General features: G+C 36.1%; 1 protein-coding gene across 19 annotated transcripts in view; it reads right to left on the reverse strand.

Annotated features, from left to right (window-relative positions):
- The window catches only part of ROBO2 (roundabout guidance receptor 2), a 1,699,370-nt gene that overhangs the window by 27,751 nt on the left and 1,649,018 nt on the right, over window positions 1-22,601 (reverse strand). For 8 of the 19 annotated variants that reach the window (XM_067034903.1, XM_067034902.1, XM_067034899.1 and 5 more), the window contains 4 exons: window positions 17,650-17,931; window positions 17,131-17,256; window positions 12,156-12,312; window positions 2,763-3,023 (listed from right to left, as the gene is read on the reverse strand). In XM_067034903.1, the coding sequence (XP_066891004.1) occupies window positions 2,763-3,023; window positions 12,156-12,312; window positions 17,131-17,256; window positions 17,650-17,931 (826 nt within the window). The remainder of the gene's footprint in view (window positions 1-2,762; window positions 3,024-12,155; window positions 12,313-17,130; window positions 17,257-17,649; window positions 17,932-22,601) is intronic. The other 11 variants (XM_067034909.1, XM_067034907.1, XM_067034905.1 and 8 more) reach the window with 3 other exon arrangements.

Raw genomic sequence — 22,601 nt, forward strand, 5'->3', positions numbered from 1 at the left:
AGCGGGGATGGAGCGAGTCAAGTCACGAGCAAGAGAATATAAAGTGATATTTATATACATAAGCCATTCTTGTCTAATAATTTGCACTTTGGTCCTGAGAAGGACCAAACAGACCAACACTCTAGTCCTACAGCACTGCTGACACCTCTTGATGGAACCAAGACACACTGAGTGGTGAAAGAAGTGTATTCCCTGAATTCGGGAGAATTAGGAGATGTGAGTAGGAAAAGGGTACATACCATTTTTAAGTATCTTCTAGGAACAGGCATTGTGTTCTGCACTTCATGGGTCAATACGAACAGAATCCCTAGAGGTGCAGCCTGGAATTATTATTTTTAAATACTCTTCCTGTGATGTCAATGTGCAGCCCAGATGGCACTGCCATCCTAGTAGGGCAGGGTCCTGTGCGAGCACATGAAGACTCGTACCTCCTATGCGGGGCGTCGGCATGGCATTCTGGAGGACTGTTGGACTGAACAGAAGCATGCGGAGAGAGAGAAGCAGGGTGTGGTCTGTGGATACTTGGGGCAGGTGGACATGAACTAGTTTGTTCACTCATTCAGCAAGTGTCTATGGAGCATTCACTAAGTGGGGCTCTAAGAGTGGAAAGACAGCAATAAACAACTCAGGTGAAAACCCAAGCCCTCTGAATAATAACAGCTATAATGTGGCTAGATAATTTACTAAGTACTATACAAGTGTAAACTCATTTAATTCTCCCAAAAACAATGGTGTGAAAGAAAGAATTTGACCTTGCCCAAAGAGAAGTTAGACTTTTGCCTTGTACTCCTGAGAGGTAATCTCTGAGCTCTAGAACATCCTGTCTGATTAAATGTCTTTACTTGGAGGCCACAGGCTCCTCCAGAAAGTCTAACTATATGATTTACGGAGGGAACTTGGAGTCCCAGGATATCAGCTCACCTTCTGGAGGGGCCATAGACCCTGGTCAGCCATGCGGATAGTCAACCACATCTAGGTGACAGACCCCCAATAAAGACTCCGAGACTCAAGGCTCATGTGAGTTTCCCTGGTTGACCCATATTGTCACACTGTGTTGCTGAGAAATTATGCTTTTCACTCCTCCACTGGGAGAGGATAAATGGAAGATCCGTCTTTGGAATTTCCTAGCCTTTCTCCCACGCATCTCTTCTCTTGGCTGATTTTAATCTGTATCGTTTCACTATTATAAGCTATAACTTCAAGTATAATAGCTTTCAGTGAGTTCTGTGGCTCCTTCTAGCGATTCTTGAACCTGGGGGTAGTCTTGGGGACTCTCCAAACTTGTACATAGTGTCAGAAGTGAGGGTGGTCTTGGGGGGACTGCCCTCTCACTTTGTAGACGAGTCGATTCCTATTACCACTATCATTTTACAAATGGGGGACTGAAGCACAGAAGTGTTAAGCGAGTGGCCCATTGTCCTACAGCTAGTAAGGAGTGACAGTGGCAGTGGTCCAGCCTTGGCTGACCCTAGTCAAATCCCAGACCAAGCAATCAGAATATCTGAGGTTGGGGCCTATGCATCAGGTTATCCAGATGATTGCAAAACGCAGGCAGCGTTGAGAACCTCCAAGCTAGAATCTGTGCTTTAAAGGACTAATATGCAGGGCTTCATTTAATTAACTTGAAAGAAATCCTCTGGCTCTTAAAGCAGCCGGCTTCAACTTCAATAGTTGTATTTTATAAAGCAGACTGATGCAAAATAATACTGTTTAACAGTAAAATGTCTTTGACCTTTGGAAAAAAATCTGATGATTGAGAAAATGTTCAAGAACCTCTGGTTCTAAAAAAAAGAACCTACGTTTGTAATAAGCTTTAAATGATATTCCTGGTTTGAGTATCTTTGTATATTTAGTTGTATTTTTAAAACACATAGTTCATTAACACTGAGAATAAGACATCTCACTGTCAGCTTATCCCAGTAGCTAAAACTACCAAAAAAGAAGCTAAGGCTCTGTCTTAAAACTTTAACTTCAAGCACAGGACGTAAATCGGCATAAGATAATCAGAGGTATGTTACTGAGATTTCATTTTCAGGAGTCAAACTTATATGTTACTGTTTGGGAGAAGGGAGAGCAAATAAGAAAAAAAATAACTGCACAGAATTGTGAGAGTTGGTTCCACTTGTATTCCTGTCATATTTTTCACAGGATACATCAGCAGACTGCCATCTATACCTTATGAAAGTTTATAAATCAATGAGAAAGAAAAGGAATTGGGGATTTGTAATTTATTCTGGGGGCTTATTTTGTGTGTGTGCATTTACTGTTACTAATGTTGTTCTTTTCTGTCTCATTTTGTTCAGCCCAAAGAAGGTCTTTTAATAACTGACACTGACCATATGTGATGTGCAGAAGCTTACATTTACATATTCACCACCACATACAGAATTAATCACAGGCACTTTGAAGAATCTAAAAAGAGTCCTTCATTATGGTGTTGGAAGTGAGTTCAAGGATAAGCTAATTGAAGCTAAACTGTAAATTAGAAAAGATTCTGGTATAGCCAAAAGTACTTGAGCCTGAAATTCAGCAGATCTGAATTCTTGCTCCAGTTCACTCTAATTAGTTGTGTGACTTTGGTCAAATTATTTAACATTTCTTCAGTCAATTTCCTTATCTGAATGATGAAGGAGTTGTACAAAAGCATTTCTAAGCCCAGCTGTAGAGTTCAGTGAGACTCTCTTGTGAATTTAATGTGAAAGAACGTTTCGTCTATCCATGTGTTGAAAGCATGGGTCCCCTGACCTCATGAGGATATTTACCATGTTTGCTTTGCTATGTCAAACTGATAGGCCCTTGTCAACTCATCCAGGTGAGCCTGCAGCATGGGCTGCATCTCTTCCCGTGGGGAGGGAGTTAGAGTTGCAGTGGACTGCTGTCCAAAGGAAATAGCAGGGGAAGAAGCCACGCCTCGGACAGGAGGTGTTGGGACACGATCATCATCTTCTTCCAGTTCATCTTCCATACCCTGGTGTAAATAAGTTTGTACTGGTAATGGTGGGCACCAGCTATCACTGTCATAGCTGAAATTAAATGAGGAAAAAAAGCACATTAACACTTAGGTGCGTACACCCCCCCCCCCCCCCCAATTACACTGGCAATGAATGGCAACCACAGTAGCATCTAAAATGTTCTCCCAGTTTATTTCCTCCTGATTTCTGGTTGTTGGCACTATTATAGTAAATCACCTGGCTGTTATCTAATTTCTAATCATAAGTACATCGGTTATCTCAAGATCTCAATTTATTCTTAAAAGATCTTATTAGCTAATTGTTACCCCGACAGTTAAAAAAGGCAATAACTTCCCAACAAAGTTACTCACGTGGAAAAACCAAATTGCCAGTTAAAGACAATTAATGAATTTAGTGCTCGTAGATTTAACTACTTTCTTCTCTTGTTCATCCTTGTGCACCAACAGAATATGCCAATATTCGTCTAAGAAGTGTTTGATAATTTTATTTACTCTTATTCTAGATCTATGCCAACCTTTCATTCCATATGACATGTCAATCATTAAGACTTGGTGCTACAAAATGTATTCAATGGCTTTTCAACTGTCTTAATTTTCTTAATTTTTTCATTAGAAACTGATGTCTCCTTGTATCTCAACATCTCAAATCTATAGAAACAGAAGTTTAAAACCTATTCCTATAAAATATCTATATTAAAAAGAAAAACAACAATTTTAAAAACAGCATGTTTTAGGGATTCTGGTTAGGGAACATAGAAAATTAAACCAAAATGTTTTAATTGTTACACAAAATCAGTAGCATTTTTATTTACACCTTCTCTGTAGTGCTATTATTTTCTTAAATCAAATCGATCCCAATGTACTTTTAAAAGGAGACTTAAGGATAAGATAAGCAATTTTATTAGATGTAATTGTCCTATAAATTCAACCTCTTAAATATCCCCCAAGTCTTTATTCTATACTTCACCTCTACTCCCACGATCACAGATCAATCTCCTTCTGATGTGAACCAGCCCAATAGCTTTCCTGGTCTCTTGGAATGTCATCATCATCCCTTCTATATCTTCCATACAAGCAATCGGATTATATTTCTAAAATCTTAATTCACATCACCCCTACGCTTACATTATTAGTGATATCGCTAATGTAAGAAAAAGTTCAAACCCATTAGCAAGGACTAAAAGATACTTCCGCATCTCATCAGCCTGTTATTCTAGCTTAATTTCCCATTATTTCCCCAACACCAGCCTACTCTATGTTTCTGGGTCTGTATATGACTACTCTCAAATCATGTGACTGTAAACTCCTGCTTCTCCTTCAAGGTTCAAGTCAAATGTCCTCAGTTTTGTGAGCCTTCTCTGCTCCCACCGTATGGAACTGATTACAATTCCATAATACTTATACTGTGCACTCCCCATGTTATACTGGAATTATTTATCTCACGTCTCTTTTTCCCCACTATTCTATGAGATCCTTAACTCGAGAACTCTGTAATTCTCCACTTTGCATTTCCAGCACCTATTACAGTATCTAGCATATAGAAGGTTTTTATTAAAGAAACTGAAAATAGAATGAATATTACAAATATATATATCTAGTCTTGATGTCCCTTACAAAACACTAGTTTGTAAATGTCCAGATGATTCTTGAATAGTTTTACTTGAGTGTCTTTCCAATTATCCTGTTTAAAAATGAATTTGTCGAAAAGCGTATACATGGATGTTTATAGCAGCTTTGTTTATAATTAGTGAAACTTCGAAGCAACAAAGATGTCTTTCAGTAGGTGAATGAGTAAATAACTCGTGGCATATCCAGATAATGGAATAGTCAGTGCTAAAAAGAAATGCACTATGAAGCCATGATAACACGTGGAGGAATCTTAAGTGCATATTACCCAAGTGAAAGAAGCCAAGCTGAAAAGGCTACATATGTATGATTCCAACTATATGACTTTTTGGAAAAGGCAAAACTATGAAGACAGTAAAGAGATCAGTGGTTGCCAGAGGTTAAGGGGAGGGAGGGATGAATAGACTGAGCACAGAGGATTTTTACAACAGTGAAACTACTCTGGATGATGCTACAATGGTGGACACATGTCATTATACACTCATCCAATTTTTCTTTGTACATCTGCACACAGAATGTACGACACCAAGAGTGAACCGTAAAGTAAACCATGAATGTTGGGTGATACTTATGTGGCAATGTAGTTTCATCAGTTTAACAAATGTACCACTTTGGTGGGAGATGTTGATAGTGGCAGAGGCTATGCATGTGTGGAGGCATGGGAAATTGGGAAATTATGTATTTTTTTGCTCAGTTTTGCTGTTAACCTAAAACAGATCTAAAAAAATAAAGTCCATGTAAAACTCCTGAATTTATCATCCTTTGATTTGACCATCATGTGTCAGGTAACTGGATCTTTTTATAGAGCATAAAATCCAGTGGGGCAGACTGATATGAAGCAAATAATCAAAGATACCAAGTATTATAGGAATAAAGCAGGGAGGCTGAAATTAGTTTGGGGCTTGGGTGAGGCTCTGCCGACCACTGAAAAAGGGGATATTCTAGGTAACACATGAGGGGGCCCAGAGGAAGAGAAAATATAAAGTAGTTGAAGAACTCAGCTTTCTAACTGGTAAGAGCTGGCAAATAAAGAAGGTTGGTTATAGATGAGGCAGGAGAGGTGAGTATGTGCTAGATCCCCCGAGAAAGAGTTTGGAATTTTGCCTGTGGGTGATGGATAGTCACTGAGAGGTTTTAGACGGAGTGTGATGACATCTTTGGCTGTTCAATTTTCAACTCTTGTTGAGGGTACCTGAATAATCTTCTACCTCGATGAGTTGCAAACTGAAGACTTTGTTTCAGAAGCCCTGTATAATCTGATAGGAATATCTCTTCTGAAATGTCTTTTATATTTTAGTATCAAGCACACTTTAGTGTGTTACAAATAACCACTTTTATATATTAGAAAATATCAACGGTTAAACTTGTATTCCCATTTCTTGACTGTATAAGTACCAGTATGACCCGAAAAAATAGATTGCTCTAAAACGATGGCATTTTTAATGTTTTTTATGTTGGCGATCACAGTTAGATTTCATTCGAAGATAAGAGTCTGTGGTGTAAAAGGTTCATAACGCACTATCTCAGTTGGATTTATTGCTTTTAATTTTCCCCATCTTCTAATCAATCTTGCACATCACTTACACTTTCTGTCTATGAAAACCACAGAACTCTTGGAATAAAACATTCACTTCACTTTACTCTGTTCTGTCCATTAAATGTGTCAAAGCCTCAACCTACCTTTTCAGATGTTTTCTCCAGTTTCTCAACAAGAATCTCCTGCTCAAAAGAAATTGGTCTGTTTCCTCCTTTCTTTGTACTTTTCCATCCTGGTGCATTAGTTTAAAGAATTCAACTTATTTCAAATAAGCTAGACTCCTCCAGTTTCACCTAGCTTACTCTTACAAATCCTTCAAGCTACAGGCTAAATCCCATATCTTTTATAAAGATTTCCCTGATGAGGCCAAGTAGCACTGATATATTACTCTTCTGAACTTGCACTGATAATATTTTTGCACATTTACTTGAAAATTGATTATACACTGTCTTCTGCCATTTCCAATGTTGATTTCTGTAACTGTTGTTCAATTTATTTTAGTATTTCACCTTTCACATGTTAATAGTATTTTTTCCTCAAGTGGATTTAAGCTACATTAACATAATGACATTGAACTATTCCTGTTTGGCCACATCTGACGTAATACCTTAAAAATAGTACATGATAAGCATATTTATTGATTTGAAATGAAAACTCACAAACTGCTTCATTATTAGGAATACTTAAGTTTCTTTTCTTAACTTACTTAACTTTAAATGCTATATTATTAAGTCGAACAAAAATATGTATAAGTAGCCTAATTTTTTTTAAAAAACTGCCCATTTTCAAAATGGAATATGCATCCTGTTATACTTCATCAATAGTTATAATTAAATTTATTTCATAAAACTTGTTACAAAATAGCACAATTTTATTCTATAAACTAGTACATGTACTTTCCTTGCTTACATAGACTATTGTCAGGGATGTCCTACCTTTGAACAAAGAAAGAACATTTATTTATTCAGTCTTTCAAATGGAAGTAGGCAATTATCTCTTAAAATTTCCCTACTCCATAAGTAGTAAACTATTCTTACTTCAAATAATTTAAAGGGAACACACATATGGAATGAAAATATATACAGAACATAAGAAAAGGAGTAAGTAATGGTACATATATCAAGTGTTAAGGTAACATAAAAAATTGTAGTTAGCTTTACTCATCTCATTTTTTTTTTTTTTTTTTTTTTTTTTTTTTTTTTTTTTTTTTTTTTTGCGGTTCGCGGGTCTCTCACTGTCGTGGCCTCTCCCGCCGCGGAGCACAGGCTCCGGACGCCCAGGCCCAGCGGCCACGGCTCACAGGCCCAGCCACTCCGCGGCATGTGGGATCCTCCCGGACCAGGGCACGAACCCGTGCCCCCTGCATCGGCAGGCAGACTCTCAACCACTGCGCCACCAGGGAAGCCCTCATCTCATTTTTTTATGATTCAAATACCATCAGGCAAAGGAGCGTCTACCATATAAATATGAGTTTTAACATTATACAATTACATTGCATAATGTACTAAATGACTAACAAAATATTCTAATTGCTATTCCATTTAACTAGAATGGGTGTTTATCGTCAATTCTTCCAAGTCTTTTCTACAAAGATAATCTAGAACAGTAGTGAGCAAACTCTGTCCCCCTGTGGGACATAAGCAGAACTAAGAAAAATCCATGGATTCATCTCAGTCGTTTGTGCAAGAAGTGGAAAATAGAGGGAGGGGGATAAAAGACAGTCTAGGCAAAGAACATGAGAGAACAGGTTAAAGAAATATGGGATATGGTGCAACTCATACGATGGGGAGAACTGTGCATCACCTCTGAGGTATTCATGTCTGAATTCATTCCAGAACAACAGATACTTAGGTTTTGTGCAGTTTCTGAAGAAGGGCAAGAAAGTAATAGATGACTCTGTGAATGTTATGAAAAGCATAGTTCTGGTTTTAGAGTTTCCTTCATATTTACAGATGTATATCTTATTTGAGTGATAAAAATTCAACTTTTTTCTTGTAGTAACCTAAAAAAAGACTGTGAAAACGATTCTAATGCCAATCCAAAGGTCTTTTGGCCAACCTTTCCTAGAGAAGCTTTTGTTCTTTGACTTACTGTCAGTGAAATATGAGGCATCATATTATCTGTCTTGCCTGGTGAATAATGAGCTGGATGACAACAAATCAATGTTGCATGTGAACTAACTTGTGAAAGGCCAGATGCAAACACCAAACTACTAATAAAAATACAATGAAGTTCAACCACCACGAAGGCCTGCCAATTTCTAATTGCAATAGCAAAACAAAGCATTAGTTTTCTATTGAATTACTACTGAATTCTTCCTAGCATCATATGATTACATTAAAATACATTATATTTATAGCTAAGAACAAACATTTTGATACATTTTTGTCTAGCTGAGAGAGGCATATTGATGAGAGAGAACATTTACCATTGTTGATATAGTACTAAATTAACAAATCATTGTCTGTTAGGACCATGATTTGATAACTTGATATTTAGTATTGTGGGGGGAAAATGGCTCAAGAAAGACTAAGAAAGAAAATTGACGATACCTAAGCTCTTAGAAACAATATTAAACATTGTAATAAAAAGCAAAAGACAATCTTTTCAAGACTGTGATTATTCTGGGCTAGACACATTTCTAAAATCTATCCCTCTCTCTCCATCCTGCTGTCATTGCCTTATTTTATTCTCTTATCATTTTCATGGTATTGGCCATTCTGCTGCAATATCCCATATATTATCTACCTGCCCTAGCCTCATGTCTTCCAATCCATCTTCTATACTCAAAGATCAGAATTCCTATAAGACATACAAGACTTCACAACTGGCCTCACGACACCTTCTCAAATTACCTTCTATCCTGTTCATGTTTCAAGCTCAACAAACCTCACTTGGCAGAAAGATATAGACAAGCAACTAGAATGCAATGTTATGAGTATTACAATAGAGAAGTAAGTTTAAGGAATAATGACAAATAAAGGAAAGGTAAGTAACCTTAACTAGAATAGGGTGGGGTTTCAAAGGAAGAGTAGGAAGTACTAAAGGAAAACTAATGGGACTATTCCTTTTTTTCCTCATCTTTCATTTTATTTCTACTTTTTGCCTTTGGCTAGGAAAATTTCTCTCCATCTGCACGGCAAATAGTGACATTAATAACATTTTGTTGTACTCATTGGTTAGAAATCTATTCTGATGTGGAGATTACTTTATGTTAGGGACTACTTCTCATTATCTTTGTCCTTTTTGCTTCTGGCTCAGAGCCTGGCACCCAATAGACACCCAACTCTGGGTACTATTATTTATGAGTAAGTGATTCAAGATTCACCTCAAAACTCAACTTCTATAGGCTTGCCCCGGCCTTATCTGGCATACATGGTTATCCCTTTCTGTATGCAAGTTATTATTTTGTACACATTGCTTAGCTAGGGCTCATCATACAAAATAGTGTGTGTGTGTGTGTGTGTGTGTGTGTGCGCGCGCGCGCGTCCGCGCGCACCTGTGTGTGGTTTCTGGTCTCTACTTCTGAATTCTGTGAGTTTCCTAAATTAGGGATCAGACCCTCCTTATTAATTGTGTTTTTGTTTCTTTCATCTCTTTTGCTTTCCTTTCTGGCACTGGGCTTAACAGTTCTTATGTACTTAAAAAAAAATGTATGTTGAATAAGTTCTCTATTATGATATACTAAAACAACAAAAAAAATCTACATATCACCACAAGAAGTAAAATTGCTGAATCCTTGTTTGTTAGAAATAAAAAATTATTAAAAACAGGTGACCTCTAAAGTTTTTTGTTGTTTATAGTTCAAGAAAACTTTAAATTTGTGTAAGTTTCAAATCAAGGCATATAAACAATTCTATAAAAGCTCAAAGCTAATATCATGAATAGCAGAGTATAAATATAGAAAATATTAAAAAATCTTTTTTCAGTATTATAAGGTTTTCACATTAGAAAATACAAAAATATTAATAAGATAACAAGAGATGGACAAAGTTGTCATCTCAAATCTACTAATCAAGATTCCAAACTACCTACAATATTTACATTATCTGAGTTCAAGACTTTATGTTTATAAATGTTTAACAACACTACTTTTTTCTCCCCAGTTTACAAGTTCTATTTTCTTATTTTCTAATTACGGCCTTTAAAATGCATTTTTCTAAGCCCTGTAATAATATTTTCTTGTGAAATACACATCTCTGTTCCCTGCTTCCTTGCCTAGGAATTGTGTGACACTAAAATATTTTATTATTGATATGTATTACATAAGATCATGGACAAAGTTTTGTTTTTAAAAAAGTCAGAGAAAGAAGGTGTGCTTTTAACCTCCTATTTCAGATGTGAACGTTTTAACAAAAGTACAATAAAAATGACATGCATATATATGGGAACTACAATCTCACAAAAGCAAATGAAGCCCTTTGGAAGGAAAGAAAGATATAGAGAAAAAATATGGAGGTATGCTTATTTATATATATGCATGCCCATCTAACTATCTGTGTATATAATGCATATATAGAGAATATGTGTATATATATTAGGTAACTGAAAGAAACAAATGGAATCTTTTTTCGGAAGCAAATGTGATAAAGAAAGTTCTAGTTAGGAAAATTAATCTGGAGACCTCAAAGACAGCAGTAATGTAAGAGAAAAGGAGATGGAGAAAAAAGTATAAGCATGTGCATGTGACCTTTATGTAAAACAAGATAGGAAATAAAACCATTATTTAAATAAACTGAGATATTTTAATACCTAAATACTTCTAAATAAAGGAAAACCTGGAATAAAAAGCTGCCTCTATTCTGCATTTTTCAGTTTCAGTCAAATGCAATGGGTGACCTGGGAATTGTGAGGAAGACAGAGCACTTAGAATTATTAAAATAGAAAAAGAGGGCTTCCCTGGTGGCTCAGTGGTTAAGAATCTGCCTGCCAATGCAGGGCACATGGGTTCAAGCCCTGGTCCGGGAAGATCCCACATGCCACGGATCCCACATCCCACTTGTTGCGGAGCAACTAAACCCGCAAGCCACAACTATAGAGCCCGCGCTCTAGAGCCCATGGGCCACAACTACTGAGCCCATGCGCCGCATCTACTGAAGCCTGCACACTCTAGAGCCCGTGTTCTGCAACAAGAGAAGCCGCCGCAATGAGAAGCCCGCGCACCGCAACGAATAGCCCCCGCTCCCCTCAACTAGAGAAAGCCTGCGACTAGCAATGAAGACCCAACACAGCCAAAAATAATAAACAAATAAATGTATTAAAATAGAAAAAGAGACTATGTTTCTTCTGACTAGCTATTTTTTGGGGGGGATTAAAAAATAAACAGTATCTATGTCTTTCTACTTCAAAATCAATTAACATTTAAACTAACAGAGGAAAACAAACTAATTCTTGTGAGATGTTTGGGAAAGAATAAGGAAGCTGGTCACTTAATTTAAAACTCTTAAAGGAAATTTTCTAACTTAAAAGGTTTTGTTGCAGAGTGTGCATTGGCTTGAACCTCCTTTATTGTTCGGACCCCCTAAATTCCCATCAAAGCTGATGATTAAAGTCCTCCCCACTGGCAAGATCCCTACAATTATCCCATTGTGATGGAGCTCAACAGTGGGCGCCCTGCTATGGCCAGAAAACAAGTCATTAGAGAAATGCGAGGGATGACGAAGAAGGTTATTTTAATTTCCTTTTCAGCCCTTCTCAGGAGTGCCTCTTTAGTTCACAGAGCCCTGGGTTACTTGCTTTCAAACTAACAAGCAATATTATAAATGGAGGCTGCATTATCATGATTGCAGACAATCGAAGGCACTTGATGGCCAAGGATTCTACGTCCTCAATATGTGCTGTGTTGTATTTATCAGCTAAAAATATACAGATGGGGCAAACAATAAAAGAGGGGGGGGAACAATGAACAGGTTGGGAAGGCGGCAGGGAAAACAGGAAGTGGACACAGTATCAAGACAAAAATGCTTAACAGTGAAAGGAGGATAGCCCTGGACATTTTGCCCGTATATGAGATATTTTTACCCATTTTCTTGCAGTTCCACTGCATAGTGTTCCAGCTCTGTACCAGGAAGGGGCTGGACTGGGGGAGGAGGTAGCGGAACATTGGCCCAGGTTGATCCATTGTTTTTCTGTGCTTTAGAAGAGTTTTTATTTTTCTTCTTTTTTCCACCTTTCCCACCTGAAAATAATACATTTATTCAGACATAGTGAATATCACAAGAAACAGAGTATATCCGACAGGAGGATGTATTTATGTTTTCAAAACACCAGAATCAGTATGTTACAGCTGTTAAAAGCTACAAACAATGAAATGATATAATCAGAAAAACATTTTTATAAATCACTCAAAATGATATTGTTTCTTTCACAATGCATTAACTGCAGAGCTGAATAAACCAAAAACATGGCTGCGGTAGCAAGAGCTAATTTATTGATTTATTCATGTTTGCTGCCGCCACATTTTCATTGTTAGATGAAATAATGGGCCATAACAAATTCTTTCAAATGTCAGATTTTAGTGCATTTATAATGCTCTTTTGCATAATCTGTCTCAGTGGAAAATGCAGTATCTAAGGATACAGGCTAAACTTTTCCATTAGAATTTACTCAGTTTAATTAATCCAGGAGAGTAACAGTTTTCTCTCAAAAGTAACTTATAAAGATCAATCAACTACAATCTGGAGGATACTTGTAAATCTTTCACAATGATATGTTTTATAGAATTTCTGACTAATGAATGGCACAATTATTTTTGCATATAGTGAGAGTAGTTCCCAGATGTCTAAGCATAACATTTCTTAAAATTCCAAATATTGGGAAAATTAATGGAAATATAGTAATCAGTTTCAGTATTCTCATAATACAAAGGAATTCATGCACAAAACATGAGCAGAAAGTAGGTTGGCAGCATATCAACCATACCTGGAATTACCAGAGCTTATTGAAATAGAGTTTAAAAAATATAAATATATAAAAATATTTTTAAAAATATAAAAATATGGTTTTATCATTTGTTCAATGCAGTACTTTTCACTCCACCAAAATTAAGTACATCAAGTTTCTTCCTAAATGGACCACAGTTGGATGCAGAAATGTGTAGTTCTTGAGCAGGATGATAAAAAATGTTTCAGGGGAACCTAAGCAACTTCTGTCACTCCCACTACAGTCAATAGCTGTATTTCCTAAAAAAAAAAAATTGGTATTGACCCCTTGAACTACATCTTTCTGGAACTAAAAGTTATGAGCATCAGATATTTGTAGCACAGCTATCTAACAATAGAGATATCACTGAAGTTTACCTCATCTCCTTTCTTCTATCAATTACTAAACTGCATCAGCCAATTCAGGAAATTATGGAATGTAATAATAAATTTGAGTGCCAGAAAGTGATGAAACTACTGAACTGGACATATACACAATTGCCAATTATGGAATTATGTCTGTTTTCTAGGTAGTGTGCACATATACACACTTATGTAAAAGAGAATCCCTGAAAACGGAGTGCTTTCACCTTTCCTTTCACTTTTTATCTTTGGCAGAAGAAGTATTAAGAGAAAGGAGAGCAGGTATCTTCTGTTTTGAGGATAAGAGCTGGATCTCTGGGTTTGAAAACGATATTCTCACCTACTTGACAAGTTATTCATAGATATCACCTCAATGTCCATACATGGAAAAAAATATAAAGTTACTATTTTGGGGGGTTCTTTTGAGTATTACAAGAGATAAGGCATATAAAGGGCTCAGAATGTATAGAATGTTCAATAAATGCCAGTCATTATCACACTCTCCCATCTCCTCTATCTCAAAGCAAACTCAATTCTACCTGTTTCCAAAGCCATTCCACACCCAACTCCTACCCCAATGAGGATCCCAGAAATAACCCGATTCTTAGAATAAAAATAATAAACCTGATTGAATTTAAGTCTGTAATTTTTGTGTTTAAGGTAGGTGAGCCTTAATTCTTTGTTTCTTGATCAAAACAATCATAAATAAGATTGTATCTTTCTCAGTAGTATCAGAACTATGTCTCAATGCTTAAAAGAAGAATGGGTTGGGCGTGTGTTCTTCATAGCTTTTCCCTCGTTGTACCTCTTTTATGCCTTGTATATTTATATGTGTACTATGCTTTTTCACTTTTTATAGCACTTTTAGAAATGTTGTATGATCACCACCAGAACTGAGTGAACACAAATAGGGAAGTTTTTACATCTCCATTTTATAGATGATAAAATAGAGGTTCTTTCTGAGTTTGTGGTCCATATTCACACAGTAAGAGAACAAGCAATTTAGAATGCAGCAGCTTTACTGGAAATTACAATTTCTGCAGCTCTGAACCCAGCTCTGTTGAAATCCTTGTCCAAGGTCAGGAAAGCCATTATCAACTCTTCCAAACAACTTACTTAAAAATGTGCTGTGGAAGCAGAGGTGATTCATAGGGGGAATTTGTGAGGGTTTTCCATAAAATGTCTACTTTCCCCTCTTGGGGGGAAATTTCTGCTCTCTCATGGTGGGTACTTTTGGTAAGACTATCAATCAACATGCTTTGTCTTCTCTAGAATGAGTTAAGAGGTGGGCTTTTAGCATAATAGTGGCATATGATATGAGCTGAGAAAATTAAATCCTCTATCTGAGATCTATATCTTGATCTAAGTGAACCCATTGTGTTGCTGTTTACTTGCAACCAAAGATCATCAAGCATTTTAAGGTGAGAATTGCCTGCATTATATTTTAGGGGAACATATTTTGATGACTTGCAAACATATTTGACCCGTCTCTCCTCAACTGAAAATGTAAATATTTGGATTTATATTTACTTATGCTGAACAAATGATTTCTATGTAAAGAAAATTATGAAAATATCTCATTTAAAAATTAAACTTATAGTCTATTTTAAAAAAATACTGGCATATAAAAAGATTTTATTACTACTGGCACTGTGTTGTATATGCATGTATATATATAAAATTATGATTGAAGATACTGTTTTGGAAAAATCTGGGTTTTGTATATTTTTTAATGGTTGGCTTTTTTAAGAGAAGTGCTAAGAACTTATGTATTTAATAGATTATAAGAGTGTTTCAAAAAGGGTGAAAATTCATTCATATAACTCAGGAATGTCCAATTTTCTTTATTACTGTGATTATTTTAAATTTGTTTCATCACTGTGCACAAATTAAGAAAATTTTATAATATAAATATGATATGATCCAATATCCATAGGGCAGTTTGATCTTAAATCTAAGCCTTAGGAAACATACCTATGATTATAAGCACAAAACAAACTCTAATATTAAACTCAATTTGACTAAACTAAGAAGAGAATAATCACGTCACTCTGACCTCCTAAAGAATGCTTTCTATCACCGATGTAAGTAATTTTGTATTCAAATGTAGATGAAGTAGTTAATACAATTCATATATATATATATATATATAAATGTCACTCAGGAGATTAATGGATTCAAAAAAGCAGTAAGCACTATTGTGAATCATGTTCTGCTTACAATTACTCAAAAGATAACTTTTAAAACTCAGTGGTAATCAAGATATACAGAATATTTAATAAGGAATTCACAGAAGGTCTTAAACAATCCATGGTTTACAATATATAGATTTAAAAAAATACATATATATATACATATATATATATATATATATAGATTGAGACTTTGAATATCTTGAATGAAATAAGCCTAGGATAAAATTAATTTTTAAATTATTCAGTACAATCATGGGATTCCTCATAAATAAATGGCAGCACAAATGACATATAAGGTTATTCAAAAAATCCCCCTATATTATTAAGCCAGTTTAAATTCATAACAGATGTTTAAAATTTTCTGCATTCTACAATGTATCTCATTCTACCAATAGGTAAGAAGAGCAAATGGCTCATTTTGGAGGGGAGAGAGAACATTAACATTTTCAGACTGAAAGGGTTCTATCTCTGAGGAAAAGTCATTTAGTAAATGTTAACCTAATGACGTAAAAGAATTAACTCTTTATGGCCTTGATGCCTCGTAGCCTGTGACATATCATAATACACCATAATCTTTTATTAAGGAACTGAGGTTAAAAAAAACTTCATAGAAATAAATAGTATAGCATTAGTATGAAAAAATAAGCAAATAAGGTCATGGCATCAACTAGAAATGTGCAGATAAAGGCATCAGTCATACACAACATACATGTTATGTTTGAAAGTTAGAATGTCTACTAGGACCTCCTCATTTTAGAGATGAGGATCCTTGGGCCTAGAGAAAATCACTGATATTCATTATGATAGGTATATATTTCTTTCCAGTAAAATGTGTTTTTCCCCACATGTGCTATACAATACCGGCAGTACAGACTGTTAGTTCAGCTGATGTATCTTGAATATATATTAAAATTTACAGCACAAAAGAATTATCAATATGAAAGATTAGGGTTTTTTGGGCAATTAAATGTAAAGAATAATGTCCCATATTAACATTCTTGTTTAGCATGGTATCAGGACCTTACTCTAAATAATATCATTCAATAGAATCCTATTACATAATATTTTGGAAAAATTGTCCAAATATAGGAAGTCACATCACCAGACTCCTAATATTATGAACAATCTCCAAAATCATTTGCATTTTTGTTGAATTCATCTTTTGCTCTCCACACCATGGGGTTGACTTTCCTATAAGATCTTTTTATTGTAAAGTTCTCTGGACTCTTAAGTAGGGTTCAAGGCAGATCAAACTCATCTGATCCTTAAAAATTTGTATTTAGTAAAATGGTACTATTTTTCCCTGAATACATCCTTGTACAATTAGTACATAACGGGTGATGGTGAATTTCAGCCCCTCCCCCAAATCATGATTTCATTAGGATGAACTGTTATAGTTATTTGAAAGATAAATGTCTGACAGTGAGTTGTGATCCAGGTACTTCTTCATGGTTGTTAGGAACACAGGTCATATGCTGGTGACAAACAAATATTTCTCCTTACTGTGACGAGACCAACCTGAGAGACTGCCACTCCTCTCTGAGCTGTTGTGAGAGCTGGTGGTGCTGAAATCCTGTGACTGGTTGTGTGGCATTCTATTAGACAATCCCTCAGCCAATCGGTAGTCAGGGATGTAAAGTAAGGCTAAGGGTTAAAGGGCAGAGGTCATAGTGGCATCATGTGATTAGTTCACAGCACAAGCCCATGCAGAACATGCAGTTAGCAACTCAGAAGCAGATGTCATAGGACGGTGGAGGTATGTTTTGTCTATCCTGCCTAATGGAAGTCGAGATGGACTACTGATCACTAGTGAAAAAAGGGCTAAAAGGATGAAACTGATTGGTGTTGGTGTGTGGTGATAGTGACGACGGTGGTGGCGGTGGAGATTGTGGAAGGTACTGAATACATGCCGGTATATTTTTTAGTTTAGGTAGTGAACCTGGTGATGAATCACTAAACTGAACAACAAATACTAATTTCTATCTCATGCAAAAATGATATGAAAATAACTCTTCAGGAAGTAAGGACCTGACATACCATTGTTACCTTTGTTCTGATCCGGTAGAGAATAACCAAATCCCATCAGATCTGTTTTTTGCTGAATTGAGCTTTTCCACTGTGGATCAGGCAGATCGACAGCCAATTCATGTATGCTGTTGGAATGCAATATCTGTGTAGTGGCATATGGAGTAGCCTGTGTTATTTGGCTGGAACTGTTGTAAGTGGTTTTGGTCGTGAAGTCAATGCTGCTATAAATGGCTCCGTCTGAGAGCATCGTTGCCGTTTTATCCCCTTGGCCTGGAACTGGTGGCAGCACATCTGTGGTGAACATAGGGAAATGAAACAATTTAATGATGCACAGGAAGCCCCAAACTATCAGGAGTGAAGATGAAAAATAAATGTGTCACGCCACACGTTTGCATTTCAGCTGAGATGGGCTTCATGAGCCAATGAAGGGTAGATGATATACAACCATCACCAAGCTATCAGCCTTGTGACAGGCAGGCCTACGGCTCGTCCTTCATGTCTCACTGGTTAACACATCCCTTCCCCCATTTTCTTCAACCATGAATGAGAAGTTTGGTATATTTCACTATGAAAAAATGCTTTCAGATGCTCATTCTGTTTTAGAATCTATGAAATTGTTAACTCTTTACTGAAGCAATGACAAAAGTGAATCTACAAATCATGGATAAAAGCATCTTTTTCCACTTTATCCCAAGAGACATGGACTATAACTGCTAAATAGATGCAAACATGTCCAAAATTATACTCTCCAAACTACGAGGCACTTTCTTCTGAAGTTTCAACTTGGTGTTGATCTGGGTTGATTTCACAGCTCCAGAAATGGAGTGTAACTAATGGTAGCAATTTTTTTTTTTCTTGGATAACAAAGGAACATTTTCATGAATAAGTCATTTTCACAATACAGCAGGATTTAACTATAGAAAAAGCAATGAGTGATCAGCGAGTTTAGTTTATGCTAACAAATCTTAGAAGTGGAGAATTATAGTTTCAAGGTGTAACACAGCAAGTATAAAATTAAACTTTAGGAACAACACTGAATATCAATCAGTCCATTTTTCACTTTGGTGTGCTAAATTATCTTTACATGATGCTTTTTATTTCAGAACTGCCACCTCTCTCCTGAGCACTTACTTTCCTTCCCAGAAGAAAGATGCTAGTATCTAAACAGAGAACAAAAAAACACACACACACGAATACTATTTTTAATCATGCAGAGTTAAAAGTGAATATAATTATGTTATGCTCCTTAATAATGTATGTTCTGAAAGTCACATTTCATAGGACATGAGGTCATCAACCCACTTGATCTCTTCACTATGGGAAATTTTCAACTAGTTATAGTACTGTAATAATAAACCAGGTTGTCTCAGTACCAAAAACAGCTTATCATCACAAGGAGAAAGCTGAAATAGTCAAAGTATCCTAAAACTTTTAGATGAGATGATACCCAACAGTACTTGAAATGAGGATTCTTGTAAAATATTAATTTTGCTTTTACATTTTACAAAAGCTAAAAATGATCTTGTTTAGCAACAGTAACAAGACATTCAAAATGTATTTTATGCACTGTATAATTTAGGTCTCTCTGAGGGTTTTGATGTCTGGAATTCCAAATTGTCTTATAATTAAGTATATATGTATTTTATTAAATAACTCTTTTAAATACATATCAGTGAGATTGTTAAACATGTTCACATTTGTAATAGTTCACCAAGTTGTATAAGCAAGTAAATTGTTCCTGGGTTCAGAATTTTGTAACTACTTTCTCACCCTTCTTGTTTTGAGCTATAAACATTACAAAATTTGATGACAAGGAAATGTATTTCATTCTAAAGCATTAGGTCAGTATCATTTTATTATCAAAAACTTTTGATATTTAATAATAGATCAAGATTGTGAAGGTAGATCCTTCACTCTAGGGAAGTTTTTAGGGTTTTGTTTCTACTTCCTCCACCATGTCTTTCACTGATGAATATTAACTGGATAGATGTTTCTCCAGCATTGACCCCAGCTTCCCAACACCTTGAATATGATGTTCTCCAAAGCTTTAGATTTATATTGTGAGCCACTGCAAGTTTTTGAAACTGTTGTGTGTTTAAATGTTTAAAAATGGAAAAAAAAAATAGTCCGAGAATCTAATCCTTGATAATGTTATTCTGCACTGAACAAAGCTACAGTTCTAGAAATAGAATCTCCCTCTGCTTATGAATTATAGAAACATTTCCCTCCAGTTGGATCTACTCATGATTTCATTCTGCAGTCTTTCAGCACCTTGGTTACACATGCATTTATTTCTTTTTGCCTGGAATAATTACTTGTATGAATGACTGTCCCCTTCACTGTATCTTAAGTTATGTGAGGACAGGAGTACCTGGGATTTATGTCTCTAATTCCATAATTCCTCACCTAGCATTTTGCAAAGAGTAAGCACTTACTGAATAGTTAAATGAATTTTTATAGTTTGTATTGTCAAAATGCAGACATGTGATTAGTAACTTTATTATTAAAAATACTATTTTTATTACATTTAAACATGTATTGCTATAACATTCTTTTTTTATTGTTATTAAAGTTGACATATTTGGTGTCAGAAGCCAGATTTTTAATGTTCACTTATTTATTTGGCTGTGTCAGGTCTTAGTTGTGGCACGCGGGACTTTCGTTGAAGCATGCGGGATCTTTTTCTTTAGTTGTGGCATGAGAACTCTTAGTTGTGGCATGTGGGATCTAGTTCCCTGACGAGGGATCAAACCTGGGTCCCCTTCATTGGGAGCACAGAGTCTTAGCCACTGGACCACCAGGGAAGTCCCAGTATAACACTCTCAAAGGAAAAAAATGTCAGTATCCGTGATTATTCTTCGAAGTGAACATGGTAATACAATCATACATGTGAATCCCACCTTAACTGCAGAACAGTGTAAATAAAAGAACCTAGGCTTTAAAATCTGTTAGATCTGGATTCTACACATAGATCTCAAATTTTTCATCTTGATAAACCTTAATTTCTTGACCTCTAAGATGGAAATATAATTATCTATGTCTTACATTTATTGTGCAAAGGAAATAAAATTTGCAAAAAAATCCTATCTTTGGTACATAGCAAACGCTTAAAATGCTTATTACACTGAAAAGAGATACAGTAAACCCTGCAAAAACTTTGTCTTGGCCTTGATAGCTACCTGTGAAATATTTTCATGTCATGAAAATGAAATGGAAATGGAAGAATACCTTGAAAATCTTCAGATGTACCCTTTGGCTAAATTAGATTGAGACATTTTAGATGTTGATGTAGTCTGCTAGAAACTGAAAAAAACAAAACCAAAACCAAAACACTTTCTCCATCTTCGCGCATTTAATTCTTGATATGTAGATAGAATGGCATGTTATTCCAAAACAAATACAAGAAAGACAGGTAGCTTATTCCTTGATTGATAAAAGCTTTGGGACCAGAATTTCGAAGTCAGTGGGTAGGGCAGGGCAGTGTTTTGCTTTCTTGGTGAGGAGATGCTTGGGCATAGAACTACCCAATGTAAAGTAGTAGCCTATAATTGCAGGGCTCAGAGTTTGGACACCTAGGGGAGGCAGCCACTATCAGAGGGTCTGGGCAAGTGAGAATCTAAATGGGGAGTACTGGATTACAGAGGATAAGCAAGACTCTGAGGGGGTCATACAATTTACTTTCTGTTCTATCATTTACTCCCCAATCATGCCTGTTGGCCACTGATTGTATGTCCAGCTTTGTGCTAAACCTGTATATTTAGTCATCCATTTAATTCTCATTACACACCTAGAAGGTAGGGCTGGTTATTTTCTGCATTTTATTTGGAGAATGGGAGGGAGATCCCTCTTTTTCAGTTGGTATTGACACAATGCAGAGTTGTGCAATAATTAGTAACTTTATTATTTGAAACACTATTTTAATTATATTCAAACTTGCATTGATATTACATTTGTAAAGAGAAAATGCCAATATCCATGACTATTCTTCTAAGTCAATATGTTTATACACTCATACATGTGAAATCCATCACTGAGGATTATAATGGACTCAGAATAGTTTAGCTCAGCCCTGGGTCCCCTACATTAATTCTACCTAGAAGTGTAGAAATCCTCCAGTGGATTCACATGAACTTTCTTAGATTACAGCACTATTCTCCTAATTAATCACCCAAATTTTCCACACTATCTCCATTCTCCACCCAGCAGCAGGATGGATGATTTAAAACAGTACTTGCATTCTAGCATTCTCCTCTAAAAGTCCATCAATGGCTTCTGAACATCCTTTGGCCAAAGTTTAAAGTCTTTGTGTGGCTCAGAAGGCCCTCTATTACCTGTCCTTCTATATTTCTTACCACTTTTTCTGCCTTGCAATCTATACTCAAGTCATTAGGAAATTCATTTGCTTCTTAAATAGGTCAATGTTTCTCTTACTTTCTGGGCCTTAAAACACAGTAGGTTTCTTCTCTACACACTTTCTACACACTTTTGACTCCCCACCTTTCCTTCATATATCAGCTTAAATGATACTCCATTCATAGAACTTTCCTACTCCCGGGGGGCAGCTCTTTCATCTGGGGTACTGGCAAGGCAGCTCCAGTCCATTTACTGTCTGTACAATCCCCTGCCAATGAAAAATTCATGTATTGGCTGAACTGAACAATGGGGCCTGATACTTCTCTAGTCCCATCCTTCTCTAAACTCATTGCTCTCCTAGTGACTGGATGAAAAGATGGAGAGGGGAAGGTGGTGATTATAGTAGGTCCAATTCTGTCTCCTTAGAAACACCTATGTGGAGGACCCTGGAACCAAATTTTGAAGACTTTAGCATGTCAACCACTTAGCATTTTTTGTCTTTTATTTTGGGTGCCAGTTATCAGTTGTAGTACTACAGAAAAGCTCTCTGTCAACATGTTGTTATACTTATTAAGTGTCTACTCCTTATATGATATTATATTTTTACT

This window comes from Kogia breviceps, chromosome 5 (genome assembly GCF_026419965.1).
Source record: "Kogia breviceps isolate mKogBre1 chromosome 5, mKogBre1 haplotype 1, whole genome shotgun sequence".
In the NCBI taxonomy this organism is placed as follows: Eukaryota; Metazoa; Chordata; class Mammalia; order Artiodactyla; family Physeteridae; genus Kogia; species Kogia breviceps.